General features: G+C 46.5%; 1 protein-coding gene across 2 annotated transcripts in view; it reads left to right on the forward strand.

Moving 5' to 3' along the window:
- The first annotated feature begins 1,463 nt into the window (after window positions 1-1,463).
- Window positions 1,464-19,656, forward strand: part of P2RX1 (purinergic receptor P2X 1) — a 32,946-nt gene continuing 14,753 nt past the window's right edge. The window contains exons 1-6 of one of the 2 annotated variants that reach the window (XM_034752817.1): window positions 1,464-1,815; window positions 9,879-10,026; window positions 10,820-10,891; window positions 14,036-14,105; window positions 16,820-16,916; window positions 18,903-18,965. In XM_034752817.1, coding sequence (XP_034608708.1) covers window positions 1,679-1,815; window positions 9,879-10,026; window positions 10,820-10,891; window positions 14,036-14,105; window positions 16,820-16,916; window positions 18,903-18,965 — 587 coding nt within the window. In that variant the 5' untranslated portion in view covers window positions 1,464-1,678. The remainder of the gene's footprint in view (window positions 1,816-9,878; window positions 10,027-10,819; window positions 10,892-14,035; window positions 14,106-16,819; window positions 16,917-18,902; window positions 18,966-19,656) is intronic. The other variant, XM_034752818.1, reaches the window with a different exon arrangement.

Consider the following 19,656-nt stretch of genomic DNA (forward strand, 5'->3'; position numbering starts at 1 on the left):
TTTGTGATGCATCTGAACCAGAAATTCAGAGTGAAAAGTGCTGTGAATCCAGGTGGAGTGGAATCAAATCAGAAACTCATGGGGATTTCTTAAGTGTACCTTCCCTAGTTTACACAGTCTTAACTGATACTCTTGTACCTTCCAAATCCATCTCTTTAGAGACATGCCTGAGTCATACAGTTTAGCTATGGCTCTAACTTCTCCCAAAGTTCAGGAGTGTTTGCATTAGGCTGGAGGAGTGAGAGGTAGGATTGCATCTATTTCTAGTAGCTAGGGTTGTTGCAAATGGCAGTCAATAACCTAGGCAAGATATTCACCTGATCCCAGGTCTGGAAACCAAGTGCGCTTATGTTTTTAGTCTGTCTTTAATGGATTCCCTGCCTCTGTATCGTTGGCAAATTCCATGGTCTTTCAGTGTCTGTTTCCCCATTTACAGTATTATTAATTGGTCGTACTACCATAGCACTTAGGTGCTCCAATCATGGCCTAGCACTCCCACTGTGCTAGGTGCTGTACAAACACAAGACAAAAAGAGGGTCCCTGCCCATCTATAATATGAGGAAGCTACCCACATCCCAGGTATATTGTGAGACAGTTAATTAACATTTATGAAACTCTCTTGCTGTTGCTAGTCCTATTCCTGGACATAGCCAATCCCTTTATAATCTCACTGAAATGACCGTATTTGCTAGAGATAGGCCCAAACCTAAATCCCAGATCTGATCGGCCCCACACCCAAACTTTGGGGAAGTGCTAATCCAAACTTTGTGGCAAGCCCATATCTCTATGATAGCCCAAGAGAAACCCCTGGATGCAAACCCCACCGAACATTCAGATCTGAATTCCTTCCCTCAGGCTGTTGTTTTGAGTTCGTGACTCACCCTTTGACCTCCCTGTGCAATGCTAATGCCAAGAAGGAACAGAACTGTAGAGGAAAGTGAATTATTGGGCTCTGGAGGGCAAGTGAGTTACCAGAGAGCTGCACCACCTGCTGTAATCATGAAGACCAAAAAAACCCCACCCCAAAACCCACAGGAAAAAACATTATTTCCCCGTATACAGTTGCTTGGAGGAGCAATGTACAACAGGAAAGGGTCCCATGTACTTTCAGTAACCCACAGCAATCTACAAACTGACTTAGACTATTGATTTCACAACTTCCATTTTTTGTTAACGGGCAATTTCTGTTACCCTGGGATGATTTCAGCTTTCTGAAAAATTATATATGGCAACGTGCTGATCCTGCCAGCAGGTCTGCCCCAGTCAGAGCAATCAGACTAGTAACTCTTAGCACATTACATTGCACTCCGCATTGTCCAAACGCTTTGTAAGGGTTAACCCATCCTGCCTGTGTTGTGCTGCAGTTACTGTGCTGCCGGATAGCCTGGGTTGTATGCTTCCGTTACATACTCTCATATCCCCACCCCCAAGACCATCTAAGGAGACACTGAGTGCACTATGCACGCAGAGGTGAGCATATAGGCAGAGCAAGTTTCCATCCCCTCTCTGAGAAGGAACCAGATGTGCAGAGGGAAACACTGGTAGATTTTTGTGCAAACAGAAGACTTGACCTCTTGTATCGAGGAGCTCCACCCACTACAGTCAGAAGCGACAGAGCCTGTGTTTGGTTTGGGATTAGACATTTGCATAGAAGAGCTTTAGTCCTGCTGTATCAGCCATGGGGCTCAAGCTCGGGGAGAAAGCTGCTTCCTTCTTCTTTGAATATGACACCCCCCGGATGGTGCTGGTGAGGAACAAGAAAGTGGGACTCATCTTCCGGCTGATCCAGCTTGTGGTCCTTGGTTACATCATAGGGTAAGGTTTTTCTTGCTCATTACATAGCCTTTCACTTCAATGAGAAATTCCAAAAGGCAGCTCTTCTGAACTTTCCACATACTATACCTGCTGACCAGCCATTAAGCTCAACGCTAGCGTTGCCACACATTCAGTTCTTGGTTGGCTTGTCTACCTGAATTTCTGTTCGGCCCCCTTCTGGATGAGAAGTAAAGCTGAGGCCCTGCCGCTTATGATCCTTAGACACCCTGAGCAGGGGCATTCACTAGATTCTAATGTTGTGGGTAATTATATTTTGTCGCCTTAGTCTCCCAACAGTTTCACCTGCAAACAGTATTCACGTTGCCCTGAGCTCTTTGTTGAGCAGTGTTGTACTGCACTGTTAAATAGTTGCTGTGTTAAACCCCAGAGGTGGCTGCATGTCCGTGATGAGTGTAACAATCCCAGTATGTAAACATCGTAAATCGTGGTAAGCTCACTGGAGGAAAGGCCTTCTATAAGGGCCTGATCCAAAGCCCATTAAGTTATTGGTTCAGGCCCTCAATGCCTGCTGCTGTTACTATTTTCATGATATTAAAAGAAAGGCAGACAGGGACGGCTTAGTAATTTGTGAGCCCCAAGCAGCTGAAAGAGGGAGGAGGAGTGGAGGGGAATAAGGCCATACATTTCCTCCCTCTCTGGTCCTGTTTCCCAAGAGGGAAGCAAGGCCAGCATATGAGTTAAAGAATGAGCAGGGGATACGGTGCTTCCAAAAGAGCAAGGCGCAAATGTCTTTGCTTTGTTTGTGCTTAAGGCCGGGCCTGAAGGCAGCTAGAGCTCAGCAGAAACTGTTTTAAACGGGGGAGTAAATAAAGCAAACGTGTCTAAAGCTCCCCACAAACTGAAAGGCATGTCCTGACCCTGGGTGTTTAGAGCTACAAAAAGAGCAGCAAGAGTTCATGTGCCCTGAATTGCCTGGGAAGTTTTCATCACAAGTTTGTTTCTAAAAACTGCTACTGAACTGGCCGCCCCCCGGCAGCCATCAAACTCTGTAGCGTGGCACTGGGTGTTTTTCAAAAAGGGGTCAGAATCTCTGCACCAGTGAGCCTAGCCACCTACAGAACAATCTCACCACAGAGCATGCACGTGATTCAGAGTGCACATGGGCCACCGCAGTCACTGAAATATACTAATGTAAGCAGTAAGGTCCCTGCACCAGCCTCCATCTCGGGGCAGGCCAGGTAAGGAGCATGGCAGATTCAGCACATCTGCTGCAGCCTCTCCTGGTGAGGCTGCGGTGGAGCATCCAGAGGAACTGCCCTTCTAGGATGGGAGCCTGGAAGGTGGGCTGCAGTGGTGGAATGGGAGTAGAAGGTCACCTTCTGCTCCCATAGCTATTTGCACCTCTCTGTGCCAGTGGGGATGGATCCAGTGAGGTGTATTCAGTGATGGAATAATATTGATTTCCCCCACGTACGCTGAAGATGGGGAAAAGACCTAAAGATGAACCTCAATCCCTCTTAGGAAATACTTGCCAGAGGGCTTCTAGCTTCCCACAGCAGAAGGCTTGTAACCTCGCACGTCTAATGGCATGAGGTAGGACTGTGAGTGATGCTTGGCTTTGTTTAACTCTTGTAGATGTGCAATTAGTAGCATTTGCAGGAGTGGCAGCGAGTGCATACCCTTTATCCCCAAATAATCATTGCTTAGAGGCAGGGCAGCAGCCTCACAACAGGGGGATGATGGTGGTGAGAATAGTAATTGCTGCCATTGGGACAGTGCAGGCCCTGGATCTCCAAATTTGCTGTCTGGAAAGTGGCTGAAAAAAAACAACTTTCTATGAAAGAACAGAAATGACGTTTCACTGATTTTTTTTTTCGTCCTTCCCTGCCCCACTCTTTTCTGACCAGCCCCATCTTCAAATCTGAGCTGTAGGGCTATTACAGAATGGGATAGTTTCAGCCTCCATGTAGGGCTCAAGGGTGAACACAAACCAGAGGAGTCGGGGAGGGGAATACAGCCTGCAAAACATTGGAGAGAAACAGGCAGGAAAGCCTGTGCCATGACTCCAAAGCCAGAATCCAGAGGTTTTTTTTTTTTTTTTAAACCTCAGCAGGTAGGTGCAATAAAGGCATGAACCATGATATGCTGGCAGCATAGGCAATAAAAATGGCTTCCAGGTGGGTAGAAAGGTAATTCTAACCCCCCCCCCTTTTTTTTTTTTATATTTTTTTAAGAAGGGTGAAACTTGTTTAACTCCAACATCAGGCCTGGGAGAAAAGCTCCTTCTCTGTGTGGGAGACTTTTGCTTGCGGACTGTGTTGGCTATCTCTGCCATGCCAGATTACATGTACTGTTGCCCTAATGGCCACAAGTGCTTAGCATCTCAGCTGCACTATCTGTCTGAAAGAGTTTCTTCCCCTGTTTCCCCAACTTTCTGCAGATCATAACTATATTCTCCCTTAATGAACAAGCCTGAGGAAGTTAGACTTTTTTTTAATCTTTGAAAGCAAGTTTTCCAGGGAGGGTTATTTTTACATTTAATATGTAAATGAGCCCGGTTCTCTTGAAGAACAGTTTGTTGGGCAATTATTATGGCATTGGGTATCCTGCCTGCCTCTGGGAAGAAATGATATTGCAATGACACCAACTGCTGCATATTCTCAGAAATAGTGGTCATTGATTTGATAGCAAAGATAGAACCTTTGGTTTCCACTTGACCTAAAGGAGATTAGACCAAAGATTTCTAACCATCAGAGGAGTGAAGTTCTGGAACAGCCTTCCAAAGGGAGCAGTGGGGGCAAAAAAATTAACTGGCTTGAAGACTGAACTTGATAAGTTTATGGAGGGGATGGTATGATGGGACTGCCTATGGTGGCATGTAGCTGATGTGCGACTGTTAGCAGCAAATATCCCCAATGGCCTGTGACGGGATACTAGATGGGGAGGGCTCTGAGTTACTACAGAGAGTTCTTTCCTTGGCTGTTGGTCTTGCTGAAATGCTGAGGGTCTAACTGATTGCCATATTTGTGGTCAGGAAGGAATTTTCCCCCAGGTCAGATTGGCAGAGACTGTGGAGTTCTTGCCTTCCTCTGCAGCATGGGGCATGAGTCACTTGCAGGTTTAAAGTAGTGTACATGGTGAATTCTCTCTAGCTTGAAGTCTTTAAGTTGAGGACTTCAGTAACTCAGCCAGAGGTTATGGTTCTGTTACAGGAGTGTGTGGGTGAGGTTCTGTGGACTGTAGTGTGCAGGAGGTCAAACTAGATGACTATGGTGGTCCCATCTGGCCTTAAAGTCCCTGAGTCTATTAGTTTTCAGTAGCAACAGGGCTTGTACGTTCTCATGCTAGAAGCAAAGTTGGGGTTAGTCCACTGACAAAAACAGAGGCAACTTTATATCTCTGTAACTTCCTCTTCCTCTGTACCCTATTTTTATCTATGTGCATCCTAAAATAGTGTTATCAATGCACCCCAAGCACATGCAATCATTATTGCATGGGCCTGTGGGTTTTTCTAATCCGACAAGTTTACATGTAGAGACTTTTCCAACTATGGTGAGACTGTAATGCTATTTAATTTGTATTTTCCCTCCCGTTGTCCTACTGGGGTTTCTTTTACCAAGGAGAGGGTTCAGAAGGAAGTGAGCGTTAGCATACACCATGTGAAAAAATGATCATTTGTTTGTCTTGGTGTGTGCTGTGTACAGAATGCAGGTAGCAGATACGATGCATCCTGTTCCAGCCAGCCCCAGCAACAGTGAGGCTTAGCCAGCTAGCTCTGAACCCAAATCCTCAATCTGAGCATCTCCAAATATTGAGGAAGTTGTTATAGTACAGTAGCATTAGGAGGCCCCAAGATCAGGGACCCATTGTTCTGGGTACTGTACACGCCTAGTAAGACAGTTCCTGCCCCAAGAAGCTTTCAGGAAGAACAACAACGATTAGGGGTATGGAACAGCTTCCATATGAAGAGAGATTGAAAAGTCTGGGACTGTGCAGCTTGGAAAAGAGATGACTAAAGGCAGATATGATAGAGGTCTATAAAATCATGATTGGTACGGAGAAAGTGAATAAGGATGTGTTATTTACCCCTTCACGTAGCAAGAACTAGGGCTCACCCATTGAAATTAATAAGCAGCAGGGATGCTGAGGGAAAGATGCAGACAATGCTCTATTCTCTGGTCTAGTCTGGGAACACACAGGAAAAAGTATCCGTTTCAGATCTTCAACTGTCTAATCCTATGCCAGAAACTAAAACGCAAATCTGGTTACCAGTAAGACTCTTCTTCCCACACTTCCAGTGGGTCCCAGCCATGCTAGAGAGTGATGCACAGTTCTTCTATTACCGGGAGAATCTTGTAATATATATATTCACCAGTAAAATATGCAAGAACCACAAGTCTCAATTCCCTCTGGATTCCCAGCTGCTGCCTCTGCCAGGAAGGCTCATTTTCAAAATCAACCCCTTCCCCCCCCCCCCCCCCACCATATACACACTTAGAAAAAGGTCTCTTAAATGGCCTTCCACAAGTAGTTCTACAGGCAGCAAGAACTGGGAGGCTCACTCATTTGCCTAGGATCCATCAGTTATTTGCCTAAGCTATGGTGGCAAGGTTAGGAAACCTGGGCTGGAGATTTTGGCACAACCAAGGCATTCTTGTTGTTCCCCTTCTGTTTGGCTACAGATGGCATTAGGTTCCTAGTCCAAGTCTACAACACCATCTCCTGAAGCAGTCAATGCTGTCTCTGAGCATCTACTGCCCTAGAAAAATTGCAAGACGGGCCCACAGTCACTTTCTCATCTAGCCCCCAGAAACATGCTGCAATGGGTCTAGGCAGCAGACAGGCATTTAAAGCTGTTGCTGCACAGGTGATTACTAAATCTGGTAGGGCTGGCCCTGTAGAAGCATTGCTTTCTGTGACTCAGTAGGCAGAGAGCATCATTTTAGCCCTATTAGAGAGACAACGTGGGTGAGGTAATAGCTTTTATTTATTGGACCTACTTCTGTTGGTGAGAAAAACAAGCTTGCGAGCCACACAGAGCTCTTCTTCAGGTCTGGGGAATATCCTTTGTCACTGTGGGAATGTTACCTTTCTGTTAATGAGGGGCAAGTATTGCAGACCTGCCGAATGCTCTGGGGCTATGGGTATTGCAATGTCTCTCTAGGTACCAGGGCCATCTCTTCTTTTGTCAAATGCATTTGCTTTTTATTTCAATAGGGAATGCGTTACATGTGAGAGCAATGGGAACTGCTGAAATCCCTCAGCTTTCCCAGCCACGTTGCTCCCTGCAGCGTCCGGCAATGGAGGAGCCAGCTGCATGGCTAAGAGGGCAGTTCAGTCTCTGTGCTCATTAAGACCCCGGGTGCCCTCAACTCCCAGTGAAGTCAATGGGAGTTGAAGGTGCACAACACCTTGCTGGAGGCTCTCACAGAAGCAGGCCCTTTGTTCTTGGCTTTTTTGCTAAAAACTTGGTGCTCTTCAGCCTGCTATGGCTGTAGTTTTAAGATGGGAAAAAGGAAACACTGGTGATGGATGTGAATTTTTGCTTCCGCATCTGTCTGCAAGGAGCTGGGCTGAGGCTAATACCATTGTCTTGTTGGGTGGAGGCCACTCAACAGCCTTTTAGTCACTGCTGGTGTAACATCCCTCTCCTGGGCGGGTCGTCGGCAGCAGGGATTGAACCTGGGATCTCAGAATCGAAAACCATGAGTCTCTATTTCCTGATATAGAAGATCCATGTTTGTAGCAGGCTCATCAACCTCTATATACAGCCCAGCCACCACTACAGAGGGACACAGCGCCACACTCAGTGGATGTAGGTTAAATGGATTAGGGTTGGATTTGAAGTGGCATCCTAGGGGCATTATATTTCATTTCCACTCCCCTAAACTACCATGCAGTTCTTCCCTCATCAAGAGCAATGCTCAGGGTGCCCACAAATGGAAGGGATGAAATCCATCCATTATTAACACCACACGCTAATTAGCTGAGCGCAGCCTCTGACATCGCCACATGGTGAAGGCAGCACAGGACAATTACAGGCACCCGCCGCAGCTAATGACCGATGTTCATCACCACTGCCTCTATGCTCTCCTAGAAAACGCCCCCAGCAGAGCACTCACTTTGCATACCAGAGCGAATGGGATCCATGCCCACATTCTGCAGGGGATGAAAACCAGATCTCTCCTTTTTTAGTCTGACCGAGTCTTATGTGGATGACTCCACGAAGTCTTGGATTTCAACCCAAAATGGTCACCTGGCCTTGTTTACAATTTCTCACAGAGTTAATTAAGACAGTTTGTTCATGTAATAGGTTAATTAATGTTAAAATCTGGCCATATTGAAAGTATTAATGACCATATAAAATGTGATGAACCATTCATAAAGTAATCTGTAAACTAATATTTAGACAACTAACTAACATAACTTACTGCCGCTATCCTCAGCTTGCCAGCTGTCACCTGAGACCATGTGTTGGCTAATTATTAACCTGAGTTACACCAGCCATACATTGCACTGTGGGACAGGGCGATGTTTAGACCATTAAATGTTGCTCTGATTTAATTTCATCTGACAGAGGGTTCCTTCACACTCTTGATCATGAGGTCAAATTCAGATTAAGAGCAGGGAAATTCAAGCAGATCCCCTCCTCCCCTCACACAGATTACATTGTGGCTAACTGCCTGCAAACTCAACCCATGCCATCAGCAAAAGCTGCCAAATTCACATAGGTAAAGAACATGCATTTTAGTTTGAAGATCGCTTTTTTTAATGGAACTATCACACGTTTTGTGCCTTTGTTGAAATCTGGAGACATTGACATTAATTTAAGAGGGGGAGGGGGTCGTGTTAGCAAGTGGTTAGAAAAGAGAACTGTAAGTTAGGACTTTCAGGACTGTGGGTTCTATTTCTGACTTTCCCACTGGGTGCCTTAGATTTTTCAATTCCTAATTTTATAATCTTTGAAAAGGGAGAGGAGATATTTCCCCACTTTGTGGTGGTGTAGTAAGGCTGAATGAGTTGTTTCTGTAGAGTACTTTGAGGCCTATAAATGGAAGAGATTGAAAGGCCTTCAAGATACGGATTCTGATTTAGATCTATTCCTGCAACCCTTCTTCATGCAAATATCCTCAGTGGAATCAGTAGTCTTGTTGTGTGAGCGAGACTTCCAAGATCTGCAACACGTTCATATAGCCCCTGCAAGTTTGTGAGACTTGGCTGAAAAGTCTCTCACAACAACCTTCCTTGAAGGTATTTTAGGTGTTTGTGGTTCTGGTCCATAGTCTGACCAGGACTTGCGGGGTTGTGCAAAAAGGAATGGTAGATTTTTTTTTTTTTTTAAACACCAAAGTTTGGTTTGGGTTAGGTTCAAATTTTGAGTCGGTTTTTCTTTCGGGGTGGTTTCTGTTTGAACTGAACCAATTCCTGTTCCCACTAGGAATTTCAAAATATATTTCAAGATATTTTGCACAGAAATAACTCAGTAATAATGCTTTTCAAATCTACCTATAGCTCCTTCCATCTACAATTTCAAGTACTTTACCAACATGGCTGAGTTAAGACTCACAACACTCCTGTGAGATGGGTAAGTTTTGTTACCCTCGTTTTGTAGATGTGGAAATTGAAACCTGTAGACTCAGTTAAGGATCAAATTTTCTAGCATGGCCTCTACTTCTGAGTGCCTCAGAAAGTGTCCAACTTCAAAAGCCACATGAGTCTGATTTTCAGAGGGGCTAGCGACATCACAGACCTAGTGTTGGGGATGTTCAGCACCTCTGGAAGTCAGGCCTTTGGCTTCTAAAGTGGGAGACCCAAAGAAACCAGGCCATGCTTGAAAACATAGGCATCTCAGTTAAGCCCAAGGTCACATAAGGAGTCAGTGGCAGAATGAGGAACAGAACCAGGTCCCCAAACACAGTGCTGTTCTTCAACCACTGCACTGTGCTTCCTCCTTCTGGAATATCTGTGCTTTTCCCATTCTGCAAATGGAGCCCATTCTATGTCTACTCCGTCCTGGTAACTAGACAAAAAAACAGATACCCCACTGTATTCTTAATGAATGTGATGTTCTGTAACTCATCTGAATGACTTTGTTTGCCTAGGTGGGTTTTCCTCTATGAGAAGGGTTATCAGTCACAGGACGGCATCATCAGCTCGGTCTCGGTGAAGCTCAAAGGTTTAACTGTTACTAACATTAGCGGGATGGGCCCACACGTCTGGGATGTGGCCGACTATGTTTTCCCACCTCAGGTAAGGAGGAGGGAGGGCTTTTTTCTAATCACTGTTCTTTATTGGCACCTTGCGGAGGAGAGGGAACCAACAAATGACTCTTCAGCCCTACAGCCTTCTCTGTGAATTGGCAGCATGTGCTGGGCTACCACTGGCTGAAAGGGCGTCCGTTTGGCAACACACTCAGGGCCTTATTTCTAGAGGTCCTGAGCATCTGCCACTTCCCTTACAGTCAATAGGAACTGAAGGTGAAGCACCTCTGAAAAAAAAATCAGACTATAGGTTACCGTCAGCTCATGACTAGTTACTATTTATTAGGGGCTCCTTGTCCCCTCTCCAAAGCAGGGGGTCCAAACTGCTGATGAGGCTCTGAGGGAGGCGCAGCAGCCCAAAATGATGTATCCCCAGGAAAAAGAACTTCACAGATAATCATTACTGGACCCATTGTCCCTCGTCTCCTTATTTGGCTGGGTGATATTTTATCTCCATTTCCTCCTACTGCTCCCCCTTGTAGCATCTCTGCTATCCACAGGAGAGACTGCCTGCCTCTCACGAGCAACCATCTGGTTAAGTCTTTAAAGTAGCAGTGTTGGTAAGAGGGTTAAGGATGAGTCTGCCTAAGGGAGGAAGGATGGGCAGCCTGACAACCTCTGCCAGTACGTGCTCTAGGTGGGGTTGTTTACCTCCTGGGCCATGGTCAGATGAAGGTTTTTGCATAACAGTAACACCTTCCACCCAGTAACTACCACCCCATCACGATGACTCACTTGAAAATAAGTTTCCACCTTTGACTTGATCGCATTCCTCTTTGTAGGGGGACAGTTCATTTGTGGTGATGACGAACGTCATTATCACCCCCGGACAGAAGCAGGATATTTGCCCTGAGGTAAATAGAATTGTTTTATAATTGCAGGGATTTTCTTTTTTTTAATTTAGGTTTATTAAGGATGGGTGAAAACATTCAGGGGAGAAAAATCAGGACTCTTCCTCTCCCCCCACCCCAAATATTTGCCTAAAATTCCAGCCAATCCCCCAAATGAAAGAACTTGTAGAGGATTTACCCAAACTCAATCACACCTCAGTGTTTGAGTCCAAGTTTTGTAGAAGCTTTAGGTCAGTTCTTATTGTACCACACTATATTAATCCATCATGTATCATCATCATCCATCATTTCACAGATGGGGAAACTGAGGCACAGAAGGGGACGAGATTTGCTCAAGGTTGCAGAACTGGAAACAGCTGCTCTCCTGACTCCCAGTCTACTGGCCCATCCACTGAACCAATGATGAGACATTGGAACTGTCTCGCTTTGGCTGGTTATTTCAATAAGAAACCTGGAGTCACAAGTTTCCTCTATGCCTAGTGATAGGCAAATCAGTTCACAAAAAATTCCTCCCTAATGGATAAGAGACAGTCTTTAAACTAGAGCAGGCCAGGGTGGAATTTTTCCCTGTAGTAGCAAAGTCCCATCTCTTCGGGGGTAATACAGCTCACTATTTTCCCACCAATTTGCTAGTAGCAAGCTTCTGATCTTTAGCTTTATGGATATTAAGCTTCTTGGCAAAGAAATACGCTGTTTATAATGCAAGGGAAAGCTACAGTTAATGTGTTGGATACACTGTACTACAGTTGCCTTCCATAATAAAACATCCCTAGTACTGACACTCATTAGCAAATCTATTTTCAGCCTCCCCCATCCTCCCCACAGCAAACGTGTAGCTGTTGATAACTCTTGTTACATGATTTCCAGAGAATTTGCATTTGCTCAGTGGAGACATCGCCATGAAGGACAGCTTCCCTGTATCTGGTGTCAGAAGGATTTGTCACGTCTCAGAAGTCCAAAAGGGTTGCAAGGAAACCTTGCATTGCAGTACATGGTCTTCTGCAGCTACCTGCACTCAGTCACCTGCGCTCAATCTCCACAGTCTGCTGAGATTTCTAACGCCATTTAAAGGATTTGGATGCTCAAGTCCCCATTCATTTTTAAATGGAAATTTGAGCATGCAAGTCCCCTTGAACACCATTGAGAATCCAGCCAACATATATAACCAGGACCGGTACAGGGCCTTTGGGAGGGTTGGATTATCTACTACAGTTGGTTAGCTGGCTGGAGTTTACCCCCTGCCTCCTTTGTACTTTACTCCTGAGGGCATTCTGTGCCAAAAAATTAAAAATTTTAAAATTGTGCAAAATTCTGCAAATTGTATTTGACAAATAAATGTGGAGGCCCCAGCATGGCATTGGGGAGCATAGGCCACTGGCTGCACAGAGGTGGAAGATCACTGTATAGCTCCCCCCGGGATCACAGACTCAGCAGTGAGGCTGCACCCAACCCTGACACAGCGCAAGAACCAGGCCTGCCTCAGAAACATCCCAGGGCCCTGCCCTTTTGTGCCAGGTGTGGGCACCAGGCTCAGCAAGGCAGGATCCAAATATGGAGGAGCTTAGTGTCAGGGGATCCAGGTGTGGGTTGAGAGGGTTCTATGTGGGGCAATCTGGGTGTGGGTGGCTCAGTGGGGGACCTGGGTGCGGGGGGATCTGGATGCACAGGGGCTTGTTGGGGGATTCTGGGTGCAACGGTAATGGGACTCTGCAGGGGGGATCCAGGGGAAGGAGGTTGGGGCTCAGCACGGGAGTCTGGGTGTGGGGGGATAGAGCTCAGCAGGGGGGTCTGGGTGTGGAGGGCTTAGTTGAGGGTCCAGATGCTGGGGAGTGAGGCTCTGGGGTGGGGATCCATGTGTAGCTGATTGGAGCTTGGTAGGGTGGTGATCAGTGTGTGAGTGGCTCGTCGGGGTGATGCAGGGAAGTGGGGCTTGTTGGGGGGGGTTCTGAGTGCAGGGGAGGGGGTGAGGCTCAGCAGGAGGGTCTGGGTATGAGGGGATGTGGGTGCACAGGGGTTGGGCGGATAGGGGAGCAGCTCCCTGTGCAGGGATCCCTCCCCCTGTGGCTGAGGAGCAATGGGTGCAGGAAGCGTGCAGGGGGGTGGGGGAGGAGTTTGCAGAGCTTCCTACAGCTGGGGGAGAAATCTGGGGGTGGGTCTAACCTGGCCCCGGATGCCTTACAGGGGAAGAGGAAGTCCCAACCTCCCCAGCCCAGCCGGGACTAGCAGCTGAGCCTAGCGCAGGATAGGAACCACCAGCCGGGTCTTCTCCAGTCCCGCCCCCTGCCCCACAGTGATTTACCTCTCTGCCGGCTGCCCTGGGCACCCGAAACATACTGCTGGGGAAGGTTACATGACCACTCTTGTGGCTTCCCTTTGCTTCCCCATCAGAAAGTCATTTTTTCTGCGGGCAAGCAAAGAAATCTGCGGGGGACATAAATTCTGCACATGCGCAGTGATACAGAATTCCCCCAGGAGTAGTACTTGTATTCACAAGATGCTATCTCTAGTGAGGCAGGGGATGGGACTGCAGTATCTTCTTCGGCCCAACAGTGAAGACAATCAGATTCCCTAAGGATTTTCCACTCTTATATTCTGGGAATCACCACCTAGAAAATCTGCCTCCCGTAGGGCACAATTCCCAATCCAGTTTAGGGCTTCTCTTCACTGCAGAGTTGCCTTGCGTTATAAATCCAGTGTTGCCCCAATTCATGTCCTGTCCACACACAAAGCCCCTTGAGTGTGGTGGTGCTTTTAACTTGAGTTGGCTGGCCCAGCAGGTAGTACAGGGTACAGCTCAAAAGAGCACAATTTGCCAGCTGCTAATCCAATCACTCAATGCGGCTCCAGTGTTATTTTGCAATGTAGCTGCTTTCACTAGAGCTAGGCTAGTTTGAGCAGTGATAACTCGAGTTACTCTGCATTAAAGCCACAGCTTGAGGGCTTGTCTATGAGGAACATTATGTGCAGCAAGCTATATGCTGTAGATTCGCACCCTGGCTTGCTGTGCAGAAATATCCCATGTAGACAAGCCCTTAGTCTAAAGACAACTGAAATTGAAGAGGGCTTTCCCATGCACAGTACAGAGAGGGATTGCTAGACACCTGACTCCCAGCCACTGAGAGATGTCTGCTTTCTTTCTCATCACAGCTGCCAGATGCAGGACGATGCAATAATGACAGTGATTGTATCCAAGGGAAGTACAGTCGCCAGGGGCAAGGTAAGAAGGAAGGCATTAAGACTGTGAGCTCTTCAGGGCAGGGACTTTGTCTTTCATTGTCTCTGAAGCCCCTAATGTGCTTTTGGTTCTATATGAATAACAGGCTGCCTGCAATTCTTAGTCTAGACGGTACAACGAGAGGCATATTGGAAATGCAGAGATTGGATTAGACAGGTTGTTTTGTTACTTTCTCACAGTGCAAGGAAAGTGGCAGTATTTCAGCCTGTCAGCAGAGATGGGTTGAACCCATTTGGAAAAGGTCAGATACATGTGAACCATGAAAAGATTCTCTCTTGTTCCCACTCTTTGGAAAAAGGGTCAACCACTCCCACGATTACATCCACACCTGCCTGTGCACTCCACAGCAGTGCCTCATTGGCAGCAGAAACTCAGGTTGAATGCCAGCATTGCTAACTTCCTTCTCAGGGGGTTTTCTTCCAATCTTAAGGACATGAAGATAATTTCATGAAGCAGGTTGGTAGGAAAATGGCTTACTAAGGTAGAAACAGGATTGTAATGGGGCATGCTGGTCATTCTATCTCCTAATATATATCCCTCCAAGATCTCTTGGACACTATTTAATTATATACTTTAATTTCCAAGGGGTTTTTTAAGCAGCTGCACCTAAAAGGCAATAAACATGGAGAAGCTGACAAGGGAATCTGAGTGACCCTTGTAAGGTCTCTCCAGACAACTCTCATATTCCGTGCCTGAATGATCAGAATCTACCAGAGAGTGGTGATTAACTGGTTACTTTTTGGGGTCACTGTTCCATAGTTGCAGTCTGTGCATTTTTAAGTTACTTAGGCAAACCTGGAAACTTGTGGGGGAGAGATCCAAGGGTGACGATGTGGGGACACTGTCTGTACAACATCTGAATTCTGGCTGATACAGCAATTTTCATAGTGACAACTTCAAAGTATCATTGAATACCTCTATGTGTACATGGACCCCATCCTTGCTGACAAGGGTTATCTCCCTCCCAGGGATGACGGGGGTCATTATAACACAACCACTGACCATTCAGATGGAAGCACCTTGGACAATATGTTAACTGGCTCTTCTGGGCTTGAACTTTCTCCTACTCCTCTGCAGAAGGGGAGGGAGAGCAGAAAATCCCCAAATGCATGACAAAAAACCCCCAGGTGTTCATGCTAGTCTAACAACCACAGAGGTTGAGTGAATACAGGAAAGATACATTGAGATAGCCAGAGAAAGCCACACAGGAAGTTTTAGACAGGAAAGGGGGAGGAGACGGGCATCCCCACATGGGGGAGGGGAGTAGCGGTGGTGGTTTAGCTGCAGGATTAACCAACATCAGAAAACAGAAAGCTGACATGGCAGAGAGGTGAAGACAAACAATGCACAGCAGGAGAGAGACCTGGATACCCCCAGAGTATTCTCATCCCAACCCAAAGAATACTCTGGAGTGATGAGGAAACTGAGGCAGGGAAATGCCTGTAGGTTTTATTGTTTTTGTATAGATCTGGGTATTTCTCATGCTATTAAATGTAAAGCACAATAGTGTGTTATAAACTTGCAGAGAGTATGTCTGTGTTGTATGTGCTACACCTGTCACGTGCCCTTGAAAAGTTAACCTGTGAACCCAGAGCATCCACACTGCTGGGGTTTTGGGAAAGGGTGTGGTTAAGGATGGGAAGTCTGAAGGGTCAATATTAGTTCCTGGGCCAGGCAGTTGGACTATGGGATCTCAAGCAGATCCTCTGTCTCACACCCCTACCAAGAGTGTGCCTAGAGACTCCAAGCCAGAGACACAGCCTGTTCAGATTCTGGAGCATTTCAGCTCACAGGATTCAGTGGTTGGGTCCTTCACAGCAGTGTGGTAAATGTCTAGGAGAAACCACTCAGCTAGATCTCTGACAACAGGTGCTGCTAAAAACTGAGCAAATATCTGGACTCACAAGGAACAGGATCTCCTGATCCTCAAATCCTTACTGCTTCCTAACAATCAAAGTAAACTATTTGCTGGAGTGGTCAGGGGGAGTCAGAACTCTTGGCATCTGTTTGTGGCTTTGCCATGGACTCACATTCTTTGGCCATACCCAACTCCCTTAGCCCCAGTCTGCTGGGTGAAATTCACCCCTGTGCAGAAGGCACAAGACCTATTTTGCTGGTTTAAAGTGTTGCATCGACTCTGTGCTGACCCTCTGCACAAGGGTGAATCTGACCCACATATGAAGATAGTGTTATTGTCCCCCAAAGTTTTAAAACTGAGTGAGTTAACCACAGACTAAGTGCAAAGCCTCATAGACACTCTGCTACAGCATTATTGCCTTCCTTGTGGTGTGTGAGATATTTGCCACCAGGCCTATTATAATAATTTATTTATTTATTAGTTACTGTTTACTCTCAAGCAAGATCAGGGCCCCATTGTGGTGTGTACTGGAAAAACACAGGGTAAGAGACAGTCTGTGTCCCAAAAAGCTTACAAACCAAACAGACAAAAGAAACAAAGGAAGGACAGTTATCGCTGTTTCACAGATGGGGAACTGAGACACAAAAAGACTATGTGACTTGTTCAAGGTCACACAGGGAGTCTGTGGCAGAGCTGTGATTTGAACAGTCTTCCAAGTTCTAGGAGCACAAGGCTGCCCTTTGTCTCAATAATGTGAGATTTGACAGTGAGCATCTACAACTGTTGGACAGTCCCATATTCAACTGCAAGTGTGAACTTTAAACCCTGTTTTCTTCAGGTATCATGACTGGGAAGTGTGTAGATTTCAACAGCAATGACAAGACCTGTGAGATTTTTGGCTGGTGCCCTGTAGAAGAGGACGATCAGATTCCTGAGTAAGAAATGGTCCTATTTTCAGTCAGATTTCCCTTCTTGGTTGTGAGGGGCATTGCTAGTATTACATGTAAGGTTAGGATTGCACTGGAACAAGACCACTGCCTAACTACTGCTGCTCATGAGCCAAATCCTGAAGCCCCTACTCAGGCAAAACTCTACTGGGGCCAAATGCTGACCCTGCTGCTCCATGACCTTGGAACATGGCCACAGTTTTGCAGAGCAGTAAGTACATCCCTGGTGGTGGGCTGGGGTGGCAGGTGCCATGTGTTGCAGTTTCAGGGTAACTCACTTATATTCACCCTCCATGGTCCCATGGGGGCACATTTAAGGTTTCTGGCTCCCAACTGTCACCTCTCTTGGGTGGAGACCCATCACTCTCCCTTCAGAACGGGGTCTTAAGGCACAGCTCCCTGCCAGCCAGTCTGATATCCCTGGCAAGCCAGTCTACCTAAAGGCCAGCCCCCGTGCATTGGTTTCTGTCTCTGAGAGCTCTGAACAGTGTACTGCCAGCCATTACAATTTACCACACAGCTCTTTCTAAGCAAGCACGTGTATTCTTAGGGGAAAAGCATTACAGAGAAAATGTATAAAAAAACATTAATAGAACTTACATGCATGCTAAAAACTTCCCAGAAGTCACCCCCAACTCCAGCCTAGAATACTTGTCAATCATTCAAACCCCACAACTGGGTTTGCCCCCTTGGTTACAAGTTCATGTCAATTTTTCAATCAGGAACTAGACCTTCCAACTGGACAATTTAGCTGTGTGTCTTTATACAGCACAGGCCTTTGCTCTCCAGTATCCTTGACCAGGCAATCACCAATCAATGGCCCTCTCCGTAGGGCACAGCTTCAAAAAGCTGGATAACTGGGGTCGTAGAATTTGCATTAATCATTCCCCAGGAAATCAGCATAACACTTATTGTTCCACTTATTGTTCCATGCCTGCCTGGCACATTTCAATACAATTCATCATTGGGTTTAGTGTGTGGGTGCTGGGTGGTATGGGAGGCTGTGACATACAGGGGGTTAGACTAGATGATCTGGTGGGGTCCCTTTAGTACTTCAGCTTTATTGAACTCCTTAAATTTCCCAGATCTCACATTTGTCACACACCTTATCAGCAACCAAGGAACTTCCATCACACTTTCACACACGTGTATATGGCTGGGAAATTCTGTGGAGTGTCTTGCAGAAGTGCTCTATAATGTACATGCCAGAGCAGCTTACCTGATCCAGCAACAGATGCCTTCACCGCCTCCGTTCCCCCATCCTCAAGCTGAGAGTCATAATCTTCCCTTTTGGATTCTGGTGTGTTTGAGTGGTTGGGGCTGTCATGGTTACAGGGCTACCTGTAAGTTTGTCCTCTTCCCAGTTTCTCTGAGTGCACCATTTGAGGTCTTTTGCCTTTACCACAATTCTTCCACATTTAGACCATTCCTGGGCTACAGCACCCTGTGGATCAACCATTCCTATCCAGCAGGTTCAACTTAACTCAAGTACCTGTTGTTCTTCCCTGCAGGAATCTGTGATCAATAGTTTACAGGGATCAGACAGCTTTCCTGAAACAAAAGTAGTATTTTAAATAGTGGAACAAAGCACTTAGACAGAAAGGATTTTAAAACAACAGTCTTTCTTAGCTAAAAGCTTCCCATCCCCTGAGTACTGGCAGGCATAACATCTCCAGACACATCGAGCAAGGTGTCATGTGTGAGTTCCCTTGATCCACTACTCCCCTGTCTTGAGAGAATGTTCCTTTTAAAACCTGCCACAGTTCTTTTAATCACCTGCATTCCCAGGCCTTTTCCTATTTTGGCATCGTCTCTTAACAACTCTCAAGAGTTTGCTGAGAAGTAGCTTAACTGGAGCTACTTGTTTCCCTTCCTGCTTGTTTTTCCTGACAGTCACCTGTTAATCTAAACCAACATAGTCATACAGTAAACATCCCAATAACCATCTCAACATACTGTATTCATAAATTACAGAGACGCTCCAAATCCATCACAGAGTCTTCCAGGCACTACGGCAAAGGTCCTTCCCCTTTCAGGGTAAGTCAAATTTCCAAACAAAGATAGGCTTCCAGCAACTCTCCCAGGGTCAAGCAGTGCTACAGCTCTTCCCCGAGGCTCAGAATCCTTACCCTGTTTATCCAGGGGCTCCCTCCCCAGCAACCTCAATATAGCCCACTAGTGGTGTATTGCCCAAGCCTCTTCCTTCTTCTGTGTGCCCTTCCCAGCTTCTTCTAAATCTTACCTCCTCAACTCCTCCCAGATGTCTGTTCCCCAGCATTCTCTAGCCCAGCAATTCTCAACCGAGGCCCCCTGGGGGGCTGTGAGCAGGTTTCAGGGGGTCCGCCAAGCAGGGCCAACATTAGGCTCACTGGGGCCCAGGGCAGAAAGCCGAAGTCTCGCCATCCAGAGCTGAAGCTGAAGCCTGAGCAACTTATAGTGTCATGGGGCTCCTTGTGGCGTGGGGCCCTGGACAATTGCTCTGCTTGCTGCCCCCTAATGTCGGCTCTGGCTTTTACATGCAGAAAAACAGTTGTGGCCTAGGTGGGCTGTGGAGTTTTTATAGTATGTTGGGGGTCGGGGGGGGAGTCACAAAGAAAAACGCTGAGAATCCCTGCTCTAGCCCACCATGAAGAACCTCCTGCCAGTCTTTCTCCTGAGCCACTGGCTTGCCTGATATACTGTAGCCTGTCACATGACTGTCACTTAACCTGACCCCCAATCTCCAGCA

Source organism: Trachemys scripta, chromosome 18, assembly GCF_013100865.1.
Source record: "Trachemys scripta elegans isolate TJP31775 chromosome 18, CAS_Tse_1.0, whole genome shotgun sequence".
Lineage (NCBI taxonomy): Eukaryota > Metazoa > Chordata > Testudines > Emydidae > Trachemys > Trachemys scripta.